At 51.8% G+C, this 20,064-nt stretch overlaps 1 protein-coding gene across 1 annotated transcript in view; it reads left to right on the top strand.

Moving 5' to 3' along the window:
• ADGRV1 (adhesion G protein-coupled receptor V1) overlaps positions 1–20,064 on the top strand; it is a 1,990,932-nt gene that overhangs the window by 295,548 nt on the left and 1,675,320 nt on the right. The window contains exons 13-14 of the mRNA XM_085632468.1: positions 126–311; positions 9,424–9,604. Coding sequence (XP_085488594.1) covers positions 126–311; positions 9,424–9,604 — 367 coding nt within the window. The remainder of the gene's footprint in view (positions 1–125; positions 312–9,423; positions 9,605–20,064) is intronic.

The raw sequence follows: 20,064 nt of genomic DNA on the forward strand, positions 1-20,064 counted from the left end.
CTGGTATAGGCGTCGAGCGAGTCCTCGTGCCACCTCACCTGCTGCTGTCGCGTGGGCTGAGTGAGTTCTTTCCACCGTGCGCACCCACTGAGTAAACTGTGCTTCACTTTCTTTTCTTTTTTAAGGAGGGCGATTCTGTGGTCCTCAGAATTGGTCGGTCGAAAGGAATACTCGTCAGACAGTTTCTGAGATATGTTATAGAGCCGAGAGACAGCAACGAATTCTACGGAAACACTGGAATACTGGAGTTCAAACCCGGGGAGAAGGAGATATTAATTACTCTGTTATCGAGGATAGATGGAATACCGGAGGTACTCGCTCTTCAATTAATGTTCCAATCTTGCTCAAAACGTGAACTTTATAAAAATCTAATGATTCTTGGAGGTTTATACATGATTTATTCTATTTGTTTAGACGTTTCTTAGAAAGCTTCGCAGGAGTAGCCGGTTTAACAATCCTTAAGATATGCAGTGGGTTTCTCCTTTACCAACCCTGGGGCATATTTACAAGGGCCATATCTCCTCTTTTTTGGCTTTTAAAGGCAAAAAAGCGGAGATAAAAATATCACCCTATTTACAAGAGGGTGATAACATGCATTAGCGCATGTTAGCACTCTTTAACCCGACGCCTCCCTTTGAATCTCTAATGAGATGCTAAGTGGGCGTCACTGGGCAGTACAACCTTGTAAATATCGCTGATGTACACATTGCGATATTTACAAGTCTGCCCACGCATTTTAGCAGATTTTAGTTTTTGGAGAAAACAGCTGTTTTCTCCAAAAACTAATGTCTGCTAAAATGCAGACTTAGCTATAATTACCATTGGGGGTGGATTATGCTGATACGACCACAGGGTCGTATCAGCAAGGTTATCGCTGTTTTCTATGGAACATTGCTGGAAAACCAGCGATGTTCCATGGAAAACATCGCTATCGCTGGGAAATTACCGCCATTGCGTTATGCGTTGTTAATACAGCACTAGCATGGCGATAATTTCCTGCAACAGCCGGCGATAAAATTACTCGCGCTAAGAGCGGCCAGTGATAATTATCGCTGCCGCTTGTTAATATTCCCCCCTGTGTCCTGAACATGGACAATGGCAAAGACGTTCCTGTCCTAGTCTTTGGAGAAAGGTTTGGCTAAGCTGGATCACTTGTACTTGTTCCTTCTTCTCCGCATCTGCTTGAATCTTATTACATTTTAAATTATCTATATTCATGCCTTGGCACATTCGTACCATAGCTGCTTGTTGATTACCAGGAATTACCACCATCAAGCCATGGGCAGAAAAATACTAGGGTGGACACTATCATGCCATGCATGCCCACAATCTGTCATGATTCACCAGAATAATTTTGGGGCCAGTATTATAGCAGCGGTACGTGCCATGGATGCCGACTGTGCCCCTACCCTTAAGTCGGGCAGAATGGTATCCCGGTGTGGAATACTGCTCCACCTGACTGAGACTGACACAGTGTTCCCTTATCCAGTTTTCCTGGGTGCGGGAACAGTTAACCTGATTTACTAGACTGAAGTTCTGCCTGGAAGAATAGCTTGAAGCTTCGACAGCAACAGCAGCCATGCCTCTTCTGTAGTAGTCATCCGACCTCTTTCTATGACAAGGCGATGTCCTTTCCTGCACTTTTTCCCTTACCCTCCCCTACCATCCCTCCCCTTACCCCACAGCCCCAAATTGCACCCTGTTTACCATCCGCTCAGAGTAAGCAGTACATCGGAGTACTAAATCCCTTGAAATGGGAAATACTGTCTGGAATTTTGCATGGTAATTCTGTGCCCACACAATTATTTCCCCATTGAGGTGTATAACTCATGATTACCCCCAGGTCCCTTATGTCCTCGTCCCATTCATTAACAAAGTGGAGATAATCATCTCCCGACAGAAAAAGAAAAGAAGAATGCTGGGACCCTAACCCTAGCCCCTCCCGATGGGAGTACATAAGCAGTACTTACCCAGCATTCCGCCTGTTCTTTTTTTTCTGTCAGTTAACAGAATTGGGATGCTGGTGCTGCTCCTGCTGGGCTTGAGTGGCTTTCTTCCTTGTACTTCCCCATCCAGCTGCCTGGCTGTGCGGTCGGGGTGTCTGGTGCTCTGCCTCCTGGCCTGCCGGGCTTGCTGGGTGGCTTGGTTTTCCCGGCCAGCTCTTGCAGGCCGGCCGGCCCTTTGCAGCTGGTGCGCTGGCCTCCTGAGTCCTTCCGGGTTGCTGGGCTCGTCTTCCTGGGGCCTGGCTGGATGGAAGATGAGCTGTGTTGCCTGGTTCCTCTGCTTTCCTGTCTCCCCCTGCCCTGGCGGGGTTCTGTTCGGGCACCTTGGGCTGGCTGCAGATGGCAGGGGGGCCTTGTTCCTGTCTCCACCCCCCTGGGTGCGTCCCGCAGAGCGGTTTCTATTTTTCTTTTTCTGGCAGTAGCGGTGATGTGGCTCAGTGGTGCACATGCTTCATGTTTAAGAGGCCCCGGGTTCAGTCCCCGGCTTCTCCGGGAGTCACTGTTGCTTGTCTTGGCTTTGTCCAGACGGCTAGCCTGCCATCATGCCGAAGGAAGAGGTTCGTCATGCATTTGGAGGGGGGACCCCATTTAACCAATCCTTGCGCCTCCTTCTGCTTTTCGGGGACGCGGGCTGCTGCTTCCCCTGTTGTTTCCTACGGAGGGGACGGGCCAGTGGCTCTCCTTCCCACCCTGTTGGCTATACGACCTGTTCATGATGGGTTCTCTCCGTGGTCATTGCTGTTTGTCCTTGGGATTGTTGTGGGCTTGCTCTGGCTGCCTGCTGCTCTGCCTGTCCTGGCTCCTGTGGGGACGTGGCTTGGTGGTCGTGTGCATGCTTCGCAATTCTGAGGCCCCAGGTTCCTTCCCCGGCGTCTCCTGGCTCCTCTGTGCTTTCTGGATGACTGGTTTGCCATGGTGTCTAAGGGTGGGATACCCCATGTGGTTGGGGCAAGTTCCCCACTTGTACAGTCGGGTGTTTGCTTCGTCTCTGGCGTTTTTTGGCAATGGAGGAGGCTGTCTGTTGCGTTGCAGTTGCAGTCTGTGGTTTCTGGGGTCACATTATGGATGTGGTGTACTGGCCGGTGCTGTCGGCTTCGGAGCTGGGGTTGCAGGTTCGATTTTGGCATCGGCTCGCCGTCCGATGTTCCTGGCAGCTCTCTTGCTCTTCCAGTGTCTGCCGTGGTTGTCTGTGTCCTTCCCTGGTGCTCCTGCTCTTGGCTGCTGTTGCTTCTTCGGTGCCTGTGGTGTCCCCTGCTGCCCTCTATGGTCGCCGTCTGAGTGCGGTTAGGCCTGGCTCGTACCAGGCTTTTGCTTGGCTTGTGGTCCCTCGAGCATTGGCCAGGTCCCTCCTTGCTGTAGCATCTGCCTTCTGCAAATGGTCTGGCCTTCTGGTGCTGGTCTTTTGTGTTGTTGTGCCCCCCTTGGATGTCTTCCGTGTGGAGGGGGCTGTTTGCTCTGTGTGCTGTTGCTGGCTGCCTGGTTGCGGTCTGGTTGCCTTGTGGTCCTCCTGTTGTTCCCATTTCTGGGCTCCTTCTTCTTTTCCTCTTGTGGGGCTCGTCTCTTCGTGGGACGGGGGGGCCTTGTTTTGTCTCTGCTGGGCCCGCCTCCTCCATGTGTGGGCTGCATGGTGGTTTTCACCTCCTGGGTCGACTGCGTGTGGTGGCGTTTAGGCTCTTCTGTCTTGCCTTTGGTGTTGGCACTGCGGGGTCCTGGCTCCTCCTGGGCATCCGGGTTCCTCGCCTGGTTGCTTCCCTTGCTGCTCCTGTGCCGCTTTTCCTCTTGGGATGGTCCTTTGGTCCTCCCTGCCTTTGCTTCAGTCTTCCTCCTGGGGTGTATCTGCCCTCAGAGTGTTCTGTTCCGGTTGTTCCCTGGATGGGTGCCTGCCTGGTCTGCAGGGACTGTGATCTCTGCCCCCTCTGTGGCTAGTTTTTGGGCTGCAACTTTGCTGCCTTGTCCGCCACCGGTTTTGCCTGCTTGCTGAGTGTGGTGCTGGTTTGGATCTGGTCCTCCCTGTTTTCACCACCTGGGGTTGCCTCTGGCTGTGGTGTTTGTTCCTCCTGTGGGGGGGCCTCTTGGGGCATTTTGTTTTTGTCTGGCCCTCCCTGCCTCCAGATCGGTTTGCCTGCTGGTCCCTGGTCTGTTCTGGTCTCTGCCCTTTCTTTTTTTGGTGGATTGGGGCTGGTTTGTGGCCTGCTTGTGTGGGCCTGGGTGGTCAGGTGCTCTCGGCTTCTGCTGCCAGCTGTTCTCCTCTGCTCTGTTGGGTTTTGGCTTTCGGCCCAGTCCTGTGGTCTCTGGCTGTGTGGTCTTCGCCTGTGGGTGGCTCTTCCCTTGGCGGTCGTTTCCTGGCTCTTTCAGGGGTGTGCTGATTTTGCTCCTTGTAGACTGGGCCTCCCCTTTCTGGCTGCACTGGTCTTCTGCCTGGGGGGGCCTGCTCCTGTCTTCCCTGCGTGCCCCCCCTTTTGTTATTGGGGCCCGCTCTCTTTGGCGGTGTTTGTCTATCTGTGCCCCCACTCCCTCTTTTCGGGAGGGGCGGTCTCGGGTTGTTTGTCTTGCCTGCTTGCTTGGGTGTTGGTTTCCTGGGGCTGGTTGCTGTGGTTTGGGGTGGGGGGGCGGTGGTTGGGGGCTTTTAGCCTCTGGCTCCTCTGGCCCTCCATGGCCTTTGCTTTCACCTGTGCCCTGCTGGGGCCTTCCCCGGTTGTGGGTTGGGCTGCTGGGTTCTTCTGGGCATGTGGGTTGCTTGGCTATGGCTCTGGCTTCCCGTCTGCTTGGCACTCTGTTGTCTGGGTTCTGCCCTGTTTTTTTTTTCCCTGCTCCTGTCCTCCCTTGGTAGTTGCTGGGCCGTGGTGTTTGTGAGCCTGGGCGGTCTGCTTGGCTTCTGCCTTGGCTTCTGTTGCTTGCCTCTCTGGCTTGGCTGGTTTTGGGGGTTTGTTTCCCTCCCCTCGGGGTCAGGGTTTTTGGGTTGTGGACCGTTGGCTCTGTCCCGCCCCTTCCGGGCCTGTGCGGGTTCCGGGTTGTTGGTCCCCGGTCTTTGCTGGCCTGTCTTGTTTGGTTGGCTGTCTGCCTGATCTCTTTGAGGGCGTCTCTGGCTGGCTTTTCTTCTGCCCTGGTCTTTGTGGCCTTGGAGGTTGGCTTCACATGCCCCTGCTACACTGGCATTTCCTATCGGTCCCTGGTTTGGTTGGGGCCTTGTTCCTTGTGGGGCATTTGGCCTCCTGGAGTTTTGGACTCTGGCTCTTCCCCTGTCCTTTCGGTTTGGTTGGGGTTTGGCTGCCTGGTCCTCCTGGTGTGTTTTTTTCTCCGGAGTTTGGTTTCTGATGGATTCTCCGGCCTGCTCCCTTCTGGCTCTGTGGGCCATGTGGGGTGGCGTTCCTGGGGTTGTGTTCCTGTTTATCCGGCTTTCTTGTGTGTTCCTTGGCCTTTGCTGCCTCTTGGCCTGTTCCTGGGCTCTCGCTGTGGCTCCATCTCCCTGACGGGGTGCTTGGTGGTTGTCGTTTGGCTGCCCTGGTGGTTGTTGCTGGCCATTCTTTCTAGAGGCCTGGTCCTCCGCTGGGGGGTTTCGGGGTCTTTTGTCCTCTGGGCTCTCTGGGGGGGCTGTTCATTCTGGTGGGGGGGTAAGGCTGATGCCTGGCCGGTGCTTCCCTCCTTCTTGGTTTGGTCTTGGTGGTCCTTTGGGTTAGTGCCGTGGTGGCTGGCCCTGGCCTCTTTCTTTTCTTTCCATTTTCCGGTGTGGCTGTCCGGTGGTGTTGGGGTTTGTCCTCTGGTTGGCCCCTTTCGCCCTTCATGCCTGGTTGGGTTGGGGGCGGTGGGGCCTTCCTTTCTTCCCCTTTTGGGGCTGCTTGCGTGTCCGTCTGTCTGTCGGGGCTTCCCTTCTTTCTTGTTGGGGCTAGCTCTGTGTCTGTGCCTCTGCAGGGTTCTCTGTGCCTGCCTGGTGGTGCTGGGCTTGACGGTCTTTTTGTCCACTAGGCTCCCTTGGTCGTGTCCTGTTGGGGCTTCCTCTGCTCTGGTCCGCTGCGTCCTGGGTGTTGGTTTCTTTGGCACCTGTTTACCTTCTGGGGCTTTGGTTTGGAGTCTCTTTGAGGCCTCCTTTTTGGCTTCCTTTTGGCCTGGTTGCTCTTTTGGCATGCTCTCCTCTGTTTGGCGGGTTGGGGTTTCCCTTTGGTTGGCCTGGTCCTCTGTTTCCTATTTCTCTGGTTGGCTGCCTCATTGCTGTCGACTTCGGTTTTCCTTGGTCCCGTTTTCCGGTCCTTGGTTGTTTCCCTGCTGGCCTGTTCTGGCTTGCTGGCCGGTTGGGCCTCTGGGGCTCTTCTTCTTTGTGTGGCCTCCTTGCTGTCCTTTTGTTGTGGACGGTTTCTGCTGGTGTTTTTGTTTGGTGTGTTCTCCCCCTTCCTTGTTCGAGGGGGGAGTGGGGCGGAGGTTTCTCTTGGTATGTGCTGACAGCTCTCTGTGGCTTGTCCTCTTCTTCGGCTTGATCATCTCTCATTTGTTTTGGTGGATGCGCCCCTGCTTTGGTGGGGTGCTTTTCTGTCTGGGTGCTCTGCCTGTTGTTTCCTGCGGTTCTCCCTTTTTGCTTCCCTTGGGTTGCTGCCTTTGGTGTGGTTTCCTGGGGGTGCTTGCAGGTTTGGAAGGCCAGGTTTTCTGCTTTGGTATTCTCTACTTTGTTAATGAATGGGATGAGGACATAAGGGACCTGGGGGTAATGCTCTATTGCTTACCGGTAATCTTCATTACTCCGGGTGCTGTTGTCCTCGTCCCATTCATACGCCCCGCCCTCCCTCCCGGACGGCCGGACGGCCTTCCTATAGGGGCTTGGTTGTTCAGGCGGAATGCTGGGTAAGTACTGCTTGAGTGAGCAATGGACATGATTCGATGGATGCCCACTACTTGGCAAGAATAAACATTGTGCCAGAGCCAGCACTTATGCTGTGGGGTAGTTTAACTGTCTCTAGACACATTGCTTACATCTGTATTAGCTTTATGATGTTGGTTGCACTGGCCATGGTATAGTCAGAGTCATAACCAATAGCCAGATTCTAAGTCTCCCTAATGTGTAGATGGTTTCTGTCTATGGAAGGAGTTTCACAGTGTAGCATCAGCAACCAAAGAAAATCTCCTCCTGTCAACGTGTTTCTGAAGGCCTAGATATTCAGGGGCACATGTTCGACCATTGTTAGCAGTCGCAAACAGAGATTCGGCACGTTTGCGTCTGCTAAATCGGCTTTGCCAGCTACCCACCCTATTTTGCGAGTCGGTAATCTACTACCAACTCGAAAAATAGGGTTTGCGAGTCACTCTTAAGAAGGGGCATGCCAAGGGCGTCCCTTCCTAAAAGCGAGTCACAGGGGGATGGACAATTGTTTTGCGACTGGAATGCGGCCGCAAAATAATTGCAGTTTACCACCTATTTCAAGTAGCAAATGGGCCTGGGGGCCCCTTACCCATTGTGAATGGTAAAAACATTTTTTTTAAGAATAGGCAGTGTGTCAGCGGAAACTTTTAATTTTTCTTTTTTAAATGCATCCCATTTTCCTTTAAGGAAAACGGGATGCATTAAAAAAAATGTTTTATTTAAAAAGCAGTCACAGACATCTACTACTACTGATGACCCCAGCAAGCCACCATCCCTGTGATTACTGGCCATTCCCAATGGGTCGAAAATTACGACCTACCTGATGAATATTATGAGGTAGGTCATTTGAGACCCAATTGGGAATCGCTAAACGTGCTGAGACACAGTACATTTCATTTTGTGACTCGCAAATTGCGAGCTGCTAAAAATCGCAATTTCATAGTCGCAAAATTAAATGGTCGTACATGCGGCCTTCAGTGAACAAAATCCTGGTGCTTCATTCACAACTGCAAAACCAGATGCATCATGCACGTGTAGCGATAGAAACATATCAATTAATAAATGGATTTATATATTGGGGTTTCTAATGTGCCAAGCAGCAACATGCAGGCTGCTTCTGAGTGCCATCTGGGACATCGATACGACAAAAGGATCCAGAGGTATAAGGAGATGAAGACTAGAAGAGTTGAGTATTTGAGCACTCACACTGTGGCTTTCACTTCACTCATAACTGCCTCTGACTTGAGGATTACGTGAACAATGTTAATTATTGACTCCACATGGAAGGATCCTTCATTCAAAGTGGGATGCTTAGTTGGAGCTAGATGAATATGTGGCTGTGATTATGAGTGTATAAGTATGATATTATAAGTTTTAGTTATACGTTTCGTAGTCTTGCAAGCCATGCTTTCAAGTGTAGCAAAACTTATGTTTACCAGATTTTTTTAGGAAACTGATCACCTGTTTGATCAAGACTCTTGTGGCGTCATTGTGAGTGGCCTCTTAATTCGGAAGGGTCTGGTAAAACGAGTTAAAGCCCCGTCAGAATTATGAGGTCCATGGGAACCCTTAATCTTCACCCGTAGATTTTGTATGATAAAAGCAGCCGAAATCTCCAGCTGAAAATATTGCCCCAAACGGGCAATTAATTCCCAATAATTCCCCTTTTCTTAGTGGACTTTCAGGGTCTAACTCGTATTGGGCCGGGATCTATAACTCTGGGATGGGGAAAATTCGCCTCATTCACCAGGCCACACATAATGAAGGCTTAGGACTATTTTAAAGTGTCTAGTTAGTTTGTATTACTTACTAGTGGAGCTATCAAGCAAATAATAATGATTTTGTTTTCAATCTCATGTCCTTAATGTTAACCACATCTGATCTGGATATCGACAACATGTCTATAAACAGAGAAAAATAATGAGTTTGTGTAAAATGTATTTGTCTTCACAGAACACTGCATTATAACCATCATTGTGTTGACATATAAAAGACAAACTATTTAATAGAAAAATGTTTTGTGATGCACCATTGATGAGTGTTACGCTCCTCTTCACCTGTCTCTACAAATAGCGCACCGTTGAGTCTTCTTTCTGTTCCTCTCAGCACTCACATACTTACTTTACTTTTGATATTTTTAGTAATGGTTTGGGTTGCAAACATTCTTTTCACATTTTGAGCATCTTTCCTGGACCTTGTTTCGATGCAATGTAAGACTCTGCGTGGTCTACAGCAGGTCATTTGTTTCACTTGGTTGTCAGAAACACTGTTCTTAAAACCATTGAGCAAATGACCACATCACATTCCTGACTCCATGGACACTCCTTCAGGCATTTGCAAAGTGCACATAGAATAGATGTCGGTGTTTCCTGTTTGCAATGGTGAGACATGCAGCTGGCATTAGCTTGGGTCATTACCTTTTCCTCCTCTGGCGGTTCTTGAGCTGAATTCGGGTAAACATTTGAGTACATGCATTAGAGTGTTGCCATGGTGGCCTATTCTTATGTCTATGTGTTCCAGTTTTTGCCTATACGTTTACACTATGGATTCAATGAGCTTGTCTGCTTGTTCCAGCTGGACGAGATGTATTGTGTGGTGCTCAGCAGCCACAGCGAGTCGCCAAGCACGCTGGGGGAGTCCACCAGAGTCAATATAACAATCCTGAGGAATGACGACCCGCACGGAGTGATCGAGTTTCCTGCGGATGGCCTCCAAGTGACGATAAGCGAAAGTAAAGACGAGGAGACATTTTCAGGTAACATCGTCACTTCCTTTCACTCATCATTCAGTAGCAACATATTACCCATCCATGGCAATGAATATCGTTACCAAGTAACCTGTTGTGTCTCCGCTCAGTCGGCAAGTTTGACAAGTTATGGTGTTTGAGAAAATAATAAATAATTTGTGATTAGCCTATGGGGGAACACAACAAACAAGTCACATTTTCCATGGGCCTTGGAGAAACACCACGAATTAAAGAACTATTTAGAAATTCGTTTCACAAATATAAACATTTAGAATTTTTAAACAGGCATACACCCACACTTTGTCCTTAAATAGATGCTAATGTGAGTCAAAACCGTCATTGTACTGCGATGCCTCATTCCATAGTGTTACCAGCCTCTTCCACCATCTGAATTGCCTATCTATAACAATGAGACATAGGCAAGTGAAACACTACAGTTTACCAAAATTCACAAAATTCTTTAATTTGTTCGATCGTTTAGTTACAGGGGCAAATTATAAATCATGCTTTCGTGCTCATTATCAGTTGTATTTTGACTACACTGGGACAGATTCGCAAAGGTATTAGCACACCTACACATTACATCAGCAAACGGGATTTACGAGGTTAAAATCCTATTCCTTATTCGCGAAATCAGAATGATGGAATTTGGCCCATTTAAATTAGTTGATTCCCACTTAAAATTTTATAAGCAACTCTTTAAAATGTTTTTTTCATTTCAAGTGTCATTGGTATGAGTTTAATATTACAAACATTTATGCAGTAATAGCCTCGCCGAGCCAGCTTTGTAGCATAGACCACCATGAGCTGCTGGGCACGCAGACACTGTTTGCCCCAGCTCTCCCTTCTGTCAAATCCATTCCAAACACAAACATTCTATAGAACCTAAGCTCCACACAAACCTGCTACAATACATGTCACGTTATGGTGTGGAGCCAAGAATACTACACAGGTGTTTTTCTTTCACAGCATAACATTTTTGCCACAATTTTCCAATAAACCCATAAAGGGATAAAAACATAAAAATAACTTAAAAAATACCATACCAGGTTTCCAAAACAATGTTAAAATAAAATATATTCATATAAGTAGTTGCGCCCAACATGGAGAGCATGGTTCATAACCAGAAAACATGACTGAAATTAAAGTAGTGTCAGTGATCCCAAATAAATTATAAAGCCGGACGCCGCCACGGGACACCAGTGTCACGCGGCCGCTGCCTTGACAGTGAGTGATGTACACAGTACACCCACTACCCCCCATACCCACACAAGCATGGAGCAAATGCACATGCGACGTGTGCGCGATGTACCGTGTTTTTGGGTCCCAGGGCTGTCAATCTTGTAGCGCAAAAGTGCTACCAATGACGGCATTAGGCATAATTTTTGGCCAGTCCCGTGCCAAAAACGCAGCAGTGACGCGCCACATGCGCCACAGGGACGTGTCTCCACTCCTCGTTATGGCCTCGCTCGCGAGGGGGTGCTTCAGCACACCTTTCACGGGGGTTCTCTCCCCGCAGTAGGATGAACAGTCTAGCACCTGGTTTTGCGCAGCTCAGGACCTGCTGCTGGTGAGCTTGGATGCATACTGAAGGACTGCTGTATGTGGAGCCTCTGTCTGTTGGGTTCCTGTGCACCCAGTTCTGCCTGTTATCCTCGGATTTGATGTTGACTGTGTATTACTGCATCTCAACAGACCTGGAAGCAACTGGGTAAGATTTGTCCCGGCACCACAGAGTGGAGTCGAGTCTGGGGCAGTGGCAGTGCTGTGCGATTTGCTGCAGCAGAACCAACCCCTACGGTAGAGACCCTGCCACCACTGGAGTCTACATACAAGGGCCTGAGGTGAGAGCTAAACGGTTGTCATGAGGGGAGGAAAGAATCTTTGGTGACTGTGGCATGAGATCCTCCTCATTTTGGTAGTTAAAGAGACTGCGTCTCTCAAGAATAAATGAGCCATTACTCCCCTTGACTGGAGCCCTTAGTTGCTTGCCCCACACCTCGTTCAGTGAATCATTGAGCATCAGTAACATGTTCAGAATGATGAAAATGTCACTCGGCTGCAGGGCCACTTTTAGCATTGGTGGCAGGTGGTAATGGTATGCAGGCCGGTAAGATCATCTTGTTGTACTGGAAGCAGCCGAGCAGCATTCTGAAGTGGTGCGTGGTGTGGGCCCTACTTCTGGTGAGAAGCATAAAACTGACATGCAGTGATGAATACATTACCCTGGATGCTAACTCTTAATTTCCATTAGTGCTGGTCGTAAACCTCTTGTATTCCTGGAAACACATCTGTGTGTTTTGAAATGGCGCGAGGAGCCGGTGCTGCACACCACATCTCATAGCTACTTGGAGTTGGTACCTCCCTTAATGTATTTGCATTTAGGATCATATTTTAAATTTGCATTAACCAACACAAACCATTACTAAGCACTTAGCAGCTCTATTAACCATAGACAGCCAAACAACATACCCAACCTGTTGGACTTGGCCCTTCTGGCAGGTTCACCCCTGAACTTTTTTGCTTTTTACTGATGACTTGGTGTGGTGATTTTTTGGTTTCCTGCGCACTTTCCCTGTGTCCCAGGGTAAAGTGCGTGCGTGCTCTGAGTGCATGTGGTGAGATAGGCCTGCCCTCCCATAGGAATGCATGGGGAATGTATGTGTCCCTAGTAGTTCCTGATGCGTGGGGTGTGCAGGCCCGAGTTTGGTATGTGCGGACTCGTGGGAGTGAATGCTGCGCGATGATGTGTGCGGCGTGCATGTACCTAGTGTGGAAGTGCCACTTCTAGAGGTGGGCACTTCTGTGTGCAGTGTGTCTGTCGCGTGATTGGCTGGTCATGTCATGTGACGAGCTAGGGATTCCCCAGAGTCAGGATGAGTCACCCAGTGGTGAATGGGGAGATCAGCAGCTAGATGGGTGGGAGGAGTACACCTGGGTCCTGAATAGGACAGGGTTTTCCACACACAATGCTGGCCCCGCCCCCTGCGGTGCGACTGACGACCCTAGCCCTGCCAATGAATAGAGTGAGGGGCTGAGCACATCAAGGGTGCTCCCCAACCAGCTGCGACTGGTTTTCCCCCTCACCCTGAACCCAGAACAAAGGGGTTTGCTGTATAAAAATGGGGCTGTGTCCCCACAGAAACTGTTCTCTTCCAGGATCCTGAGGGGGGCTGCTGCTGCTGCTAGAGGCCAGGAGGAACCGCCACTTGGAACTGCCTTCCTGCCCTGGAGGGCCCAGTGAGCTGGCCCCTGGCCCAGCCTTGCCCCCCCTGCCTACCTTTCTAGACTTTGCTGGACTTGCCTTATCCCCAAAGCGCCTGGAAGCGCTTTTCTTTCATTTATAGCGCTAGGAGCGCTTTATTGGTGGCCAGCAGCGCGGAGCTGTAATTATTAGCGAGGGAACCCCGACGTAGGGATTCCCTGCTATTTTGCCGCGCTTGCGGGTGCCCACCCCGTTGATTTAATTATTTAATTGGCGGGTGCCCACCCCGCATTGTGTTGAACTCGCGGGTGCCACCCCGCTTATTTCCGCCGATCTATATGTAAATCCGAAGGCGGGAGCCCACCCCGCGCTTCGGAGAAAGCCAAGGATAAATCACCGCTGCAGCCCGGGCTGGGACGGCCAGGAAGTCAGGCAGGCCGGGGGCGGGCTGTCGGGACAACCAGAGCCGGAAGTAGGAGGGCGGGAGCCTACCCCGCCTCCCACCGGAGTCTCTCGGCTGAATTCTAAGCCCCGGAGCAGGCAGGAGCCTACCCTGCGCCCCGGGGCCCTCCGGAGAAGCACGGCGTCCTCCACCCAGGCGGGAGCCCACCCCGCACTGGGACGTGCGGCCTGCAATCACGGAGCCCGTAGGCTCCGCTTCCCAGCTCCGTGGAGACGACGAGACGACCGGAGGAGGTTTGAAGGAGTCCTCCAGAGTCCCGGTGAGTTGGGGCCGCATGGGGATCGAGCGCCTGCGCTCCAACGAGGCCCGCATTATTTTCTTTGAGCGCTGGTGCGCTCCAACGGTCCCACATTGCTCATAGAGCCTGCGAGGCTCCCACGTGGCCCACAGCTATTTCTGAGCCTGCAAGGCTCAGGGGGGCATCTGGGTAGTTAGAGAGTCCCCCGCGAGGGACTCCCCCGAAGGCAGTGTGCCCGAGCCCCGAGAGGCTCCAACGAGGCCCGCATTGTGTTTAGAGCCTGAGGGAGGTTCCCACACGGCGCATTGCTCTCGAGCCTAGAAGGCTCCAACAACGGGCATTCTTTTGGCAGAGCCCAGAGAGGCTCCACGTGAGGGCCGCCTATTTGTTTGAAAAGGCACAGTGGTGCCTAGGTTCACTCACAGCTGCCCAGCACTTAGTGGGCAGCTGCAACGTTTAGGTTGTACATTGTGCGCCTGGCTTGCGCAGCCTGCGCAGTCGCGCCCTGACATTATTGGCTATTGGTCATTACTGCACCCCTGAGAGGCCAGTTGGCCTGGGGACAGTTTTGCTGTGTTGTGCCCTCCCCTAGGGTGCTTGGTGATTTTCATACATGTATTTTTGCGCCTGCGCAATGCCTTCATGATATTTTTTCCTAAATTGTGTTTACACCTCTGAATGTATTTTATGCATCCTGTGTTTATGTGCTTAGACCCCTACAGGTAGAGTGATACTTAGGTGGTTGTTTTCTCCCTAGTACAGGTGGTACTAGTGAGGCCCTAGTTCCCTGCGTGATATATTCCTAAAGGTGGTTAGGGTTGCGTAGGTGGTACTTTCTGGTTACCAGTAGTTACTGGTTGTGTGCTATATGTTCTATTTTTAGTGCTACAGTGATTGTATGTGCTATGTTCTAAAGATTTATTCCTATGTTCTAAGTGCTATTTCTAAAAAGTGCTAATTCCTGACAGTGGTCCATGTGGCCCTGTCCCCTGTATATATAATCCCTTGTAAATTCTGCCCGTGCCTGTTGGCACATTGTAAAGTGTGTGTTTTTATCTAATGTGTTGTGTATAATACAAAGGTTATTTTTATATAATACCTTGTGTGGAGTTTCCTTTGTGGTGGGCCTTGGGTGTTGTTGCTGGGTGCGCGCGCAAACGCTTTACACATCGCCTCAGGGATAAGCCTGTCTGCTCGTGCCAAGCTACCAAGGGGGTGAGCAGGGGTTATCTTTGGCGTGTACTTCCTTGCCCTGACTAGAGTGGTGGTTTCTGCCTGACTTTGGCGCAAGCCTTAGCCAACCAGAAATCCCATTTCTAACATTGGTGATCAGCGGTGGGATTTGGACTTGCTTTTGCGCTGTACCGCAGCGGCAACTGGCCGCACTACAAAACTCTGCATTTAGATAAATCACATGGTATAGGGATTATTGTTCTAAGTTTGTTTTTAATTGTCATTTCTTTGGAAATGTGTTTTTATGCACTGTGAGTTGGGTGTCCCTAGCTCGGGAGGGTAGATCATCCCCCTTAGTGCATTGTGTTTTCTGGATTCACCAGAGGGTGGGATCCAGTGGTGGCAGCGTATTAGTGTCTTGTACATTTGTCCCCCGCCCTGCGCCCAGAGTTGGTACCTGTGTCACGTGGTGGTCAGGTTGAGGAATCAGGGGTGGTAGAAACTGCCTTACCAGTCCGAGGGGAGGGTTGTGTGTGGATGAATGGTGTGTGGCACTAGGCAAGTGAGTGTGAGTTCTCTGGGTTAGAGAGCTTGCTGAATCTTTTTGTGAAGTGTGTACTCCTGTGTTAAACGCAGACCCCTAGGTTCCCTGTGTGATCTTTTCTCTAGAACGTCTGCCAGAATGGAGCCTGCTTTTGATCCCAGTGATCTAGTTTATTACGGTATGCAGGAGTTGGAAAGGTTCTATAGGGAGAGAAACATAGGGGTGAGAGAGTCAGACACTGTGTACGAACTGAGGAACCACATGATTGGATGGCAAACAGGTGAATGGGAACGTGAGCGCAGGGAGGAAGAAAGGGCCCGGGCCTCACACCTGGAGGTTGGTGGGTCTGTGGGGAGCCCTGAAGATTCAGAAGGAGATGACAGTACCTGGACGCCAGTAGAGAGTGAGGACCCCGTAGGTAGGGAGTCCCTTGCTGGGTCCAGCGTAGGAGATAGCGCCTCATCCCTTTCCCTGTCCCCTGAGCACAGTGGTAGTTTTCTGGATTCCCCAGTGAGGGTGGAGTCCAGTGGTAGCAGCGATATAGAGTGCAGTACAGAGAGTCCAATTCCCAGTTCCCCGAGTATGGTACCTGTTTCCCAAGAGGAGGAGTATAGGTTGAAATTCAGGGGCAGTAGGAAACTGCCTCACCAGTCTTGGGAGGAGTTTTTGGAGGGATGTAATGAGGCACTGTCCGATTGGGTGGATCAGTACTCGAAACGTACTTATGACGACCTGTATGATCTGGTTCTCAAAGAACACCTGCTCAGTTGTTGTGTGCCGGGGTTGCGCCAACACCTGTTGGGGTGTGGATTGTCTGAGCCATTTGAGCTTGCAGAAAAGGCAGACCATTGGGAATGTGCTAGAGGTCCTCTAGTGTCATTAGCGAGTGATTCCAAGAATAGTGGGTCAGAGATCCTCCAGCCCAGCGTGGTGGAGGAGGCTCAGTGTAGCCCAGCTAGGTCCCAGGATAGCGAGGAGGATGTAGGGGCTCACTGCCTGGCTCAGTGGAGCAGGAGTGAGGGGGTGACCGAGGGTCCCCACACGCCCGAAACCCTGCCTCAGGACTTGGATGGTTTCATGAGGGAACACCAAGTTGGGGACCTAGGCTGTCCTGTTAGTCCACTTGAGGAAGATCTCTTAGTGAGTGGAGGACCTGGAGCACCTGTAACCAGGGCTCCTGTGGTTCTAGAGTCTGGCAGTACCGCTCCGGTAGGGAGGGTACAGGAGTCCAGCGTGAGTGATTGGGGGATGAGTTCCCCAGTGGAAGAGCCGGTGGGTCAGGGACTTCCCAGTTGGGCTAGGATCCCGTGTAGTGACCAGGGTGACACCACTTCTGTTCTGGGGGATCTCCGCGCACTGTCAGGTGGACAGGGGACGGGAGATCAGCGCCAGACAGACAGTCGCTCGACATATGTGTCATTTGATAGCCTCAGGGGGATGGAGTGGAAATCCCCAAAAGTCCTGGAGTGCCAGGCGATTATTCCACCAAAGGTTCTAGGCCGGAGGTTGGAAGGCCAGGTTCGGGATCAGCCTGACCTGAAGGGTGGGACGTCTGTAATCAGCGTCCCGACCAGTTCTTCTTCCAGAGGTACCGCCCCAGTTGGTAGGGAGCAGGGTTCTGGAAGGGGGTGCAGAGGGTGGGAGAGCCCACCTCTGCCCCCGGTACAACCTGAGGGGTTAAACCCTGGGTTGGAATGGCGTTCTAGGTGTACCCCTCACCAGAGGAGGAGGAACCCTAGGAAAAGAGGTAGGGGGAGGAGAGCCTTCCCTGAGACTCCTGGTCCGCCTGAGGGTGTAGACCCTAGGCTGGAGAACCAGTGGCAGTCTAGTCCTGTCTTTCAGAGAGGAAGAGTGGAGAATGGCCGCTATGTGCCAGGGGTTACTACCCCCCACTCTGTGATTAGGCAAAGACCGGTGGCACCTGGGTGGCCTAGGGCCTGGTCTTGGCCGCGGACAGCTTGGGAGTACCAGTGGGGTAGCCCAGTTGGTCCAGACAGTGGTGTTAGAAAGAATTCCATGGGTTCACCGTGGCGTAGAACCGGAGGGTGTCCCTGCAGTTGCGGGCCCGCGTCCGTGTTCTATCGCCCCAAGCAGGGAAGTCCATCACGGTGGTGATTGGGCTGCCCTGCGTTTTGGCTGGAAGGGGGTTGTGTTGGACTTGGCCCTTCTGGCAGGTTCACCCCTGAACTTTTTTGCTTTTTACTGATGACTTGGTGTGGTGATTTTTTGGTTTCCTGCGCACTTTCCCTGTGTCCCAGGGTAAAGTGCGTGCGTGCTCTGAGTGCATGTGGTGAGATAGGCCTGCCCTCCCATAGGAATGCATGGGGAATGTATGTGTCCCTAGTAGTTCCTGATGCGTGGGGTGTGCAGGCCCGAGTTTGGTATGTGCGGGCTCGTGGGAGTGAATGCTGCGCGATGATGTGTGCGGCGTGCATGTACCTAGTGTGGAAGTGCCACTTCTAGAGGTGGGCACTTCTGTGTGCAGTGTGTCTGTCGCGTGATTGGCTGGTCATGTCATGTGACGAGCTAGGGATTCCCCAGAGTCAGGATGAATCACCCAGTGGTGAATGGGGAGATCAGCAGCTAGATGGGTGGGAGGAGTACACCTGGGTCCTGAATAGGACAGGGTTTTCCACACACAATGCTGGCCCCGCCCCCTGCGGTGCGACTGACGACCCTAGCCCTGCCAATGAATAGAGTGAGGGGCTGAGCACATCAAGGGTGCTCCCCAACCAGCTGCGACTGGTTTTCCCCCTCACCCTGAACCCAGAACAAAGGGGTTTGCTGTATAAAAATGGGGCTGTGTCCCCACAGAAACTGTTCTCTTCCAGGATCCTGAGGGGGGCTGCTGCTGCTGCTAGAGGCCAGGAGGAACCGCCACTTGGGACTGCCTTCCTGCCCTGGAGGGCCCAGTGAGCTGGCCCCTGGCCCAGCCTTGCCCCCCCTGCCTACCTTTCTAGACTTTGCTGGACTTGCCTTATCCCCTAAGCGCCTGGAAGCGCTTTTCTTTCATTTATAGCGCTAGGAGCGCTTTATTGGTGGCCAGCAGCGCGGAGCTGTAATTATTAGCGAGGGAACCCCGACGTAGGGATTCCCTGCTATTTTGCCGCGCTTGCGGGTGCCCACCCCGTTGATTTAATTATTTAATTGGCGGGTGCCCACCCCGCATTGTGTTGAACTCGCGGGTGCCACCCCGCTTATTTCCGCCGATCTATATGTAAATCCGAAGGCGGGAGCCCACCCCGCGCTTCGGAGAAAGCCAAGGATAAATCACCGCTGCAGCCCGGGCTGGGACGGCCAGGAAGTCAGGCAGGCCGGGGGCTTGCGGGACAACCAGAGCCGGAAGTAGGAGGGCGGGAGCCTACCCCGCCTCCCACCGGAGTCTCTCGGCTGAATTCTAAGCCCCGGAGCAGGCAGGAGCCTACCCTGCGCCCCGGGGCCCTCCGGAGAAGCACGGCGTCCTCCACCCAGGCGGGAGCCCACCCCGCACTGGGACGTGCGGCCTGCATGCACGGAGCCCGTAGGGTCCGCTTCCCAGCTCCGTGGAGACGACAAGACGACCGGAGGAGGTTTGAAGGAGTCCTCCAGAGTCCCGGTGAGTTGGGGCCGCATGGGGATCGAGCGCCTGCGATCCAACGAGGCCCGCATTATTTTCTTTGAGCGCTGGTGCGCTCCAACGGTCCCACATTGCTCATAGAGCCTGCGAGGCTCCCACGTGGCCCACAGCTATTTCTGAGCCTGCAAGGCTCAGGGGGGCATCTGGGTAGTTAGAGAGTCCCCCGCGAGGGACTCCCCCGAAGGCAGTGTGCCCGAGCCCCGAGAGGCTCCAACGAGGCCCGCATTGTGTTTAGAGCCTGAGGGAGGTTCCCACACGGCGCATTGCTCTCGAGCCTAGAAGGCTCCAACAACGGGCATTCTTTTGGCAGAGCCCAGAGAGGCTCCACGTGAGGGCCGCCTATTTGTTTGAAAAGGCACAGTGGTGCCTAGGTTCACTCACAGCTGCCCAGCACTTAGTGGGCAGCTGCAACGTTTAGGTTGTACATTGTGCGCCTGGCTTGCGCAGCCTGCGCAGTCGCGCCCTGACATTATTGGCTATTGGTCATTACTGCACCCCTGAGAGGCCAGTTGGCCTGGGGACAGTTTTGCTGTGTTGTGCCCTCCCCTAGGGTGCTTGGTGATTTTCATACATGTATTTTTGCGCCTGCGCAATGCCTTCATGATATTTTTTCCTAAATTGTGTTTACACCTCTGAATGTATTTTATGCATCCTGTGTTTATGTGCTTAGACCCCTACAGGTAGAGTGATACTTAGGTGGTTGTTTTCTCCCTAGTACAGGTGGTACTAGTGAGGCCCTAGTTCCCTGCGTGATATATTCCTAAAGGTGGTTAGGGTTGCGTAGGTGGTACTTTCTGGTTACCAGTAGTTACTGGTTGTGTGCTATATGTTCTATTTTTAGTGCTACAGTGATTGTATGTGCTATGTTCTAAAGTTTTATTCCTATGTTCTAAGTGCTATTTCTAAAAAGTGCTAATTCCTGACAGTGGTCCATGTGGCCCTGTCCCCTGTATATATAATCCCTTGTAAATTCTGCCCGTGCCTGTTGGCACATTGTAAAGTGTGTGTTTTTATCTAATGTGTTGTGTATAACACAAAGGTTATTTTTATATAATACCTTGTGTGGAGTTTCCTTTGTGGTGGGCCTTGGGTGTTGTTGCTGGGTGCGCGCGCAAACGCTTTACACATCGCCTCAGGGATAAGCCTGTCTGCTCGTGCCAAGCTACCAAGGGGGTGAGCAGGGGTTATCTTTGGCGTGTACTTCCTTGCCCTGACTAGAGTGGTGGTTTC

The sequence above is a fragment of the Triturus cristatus genome, chromosome 2_1, assembly GCF_964204655.1.
Source record: "Triturus cristatus chromosome 2_1, aTriCri1.1, whole genome shotgun sequence".
In the NCBI taxonomy this organism is placed as follows: domain Eukaryota; kingdom Metazoa; phylum Chordata; class Amphibia; order Caudata; family Salamandridae; genus Triturus; species Triturus cristatus.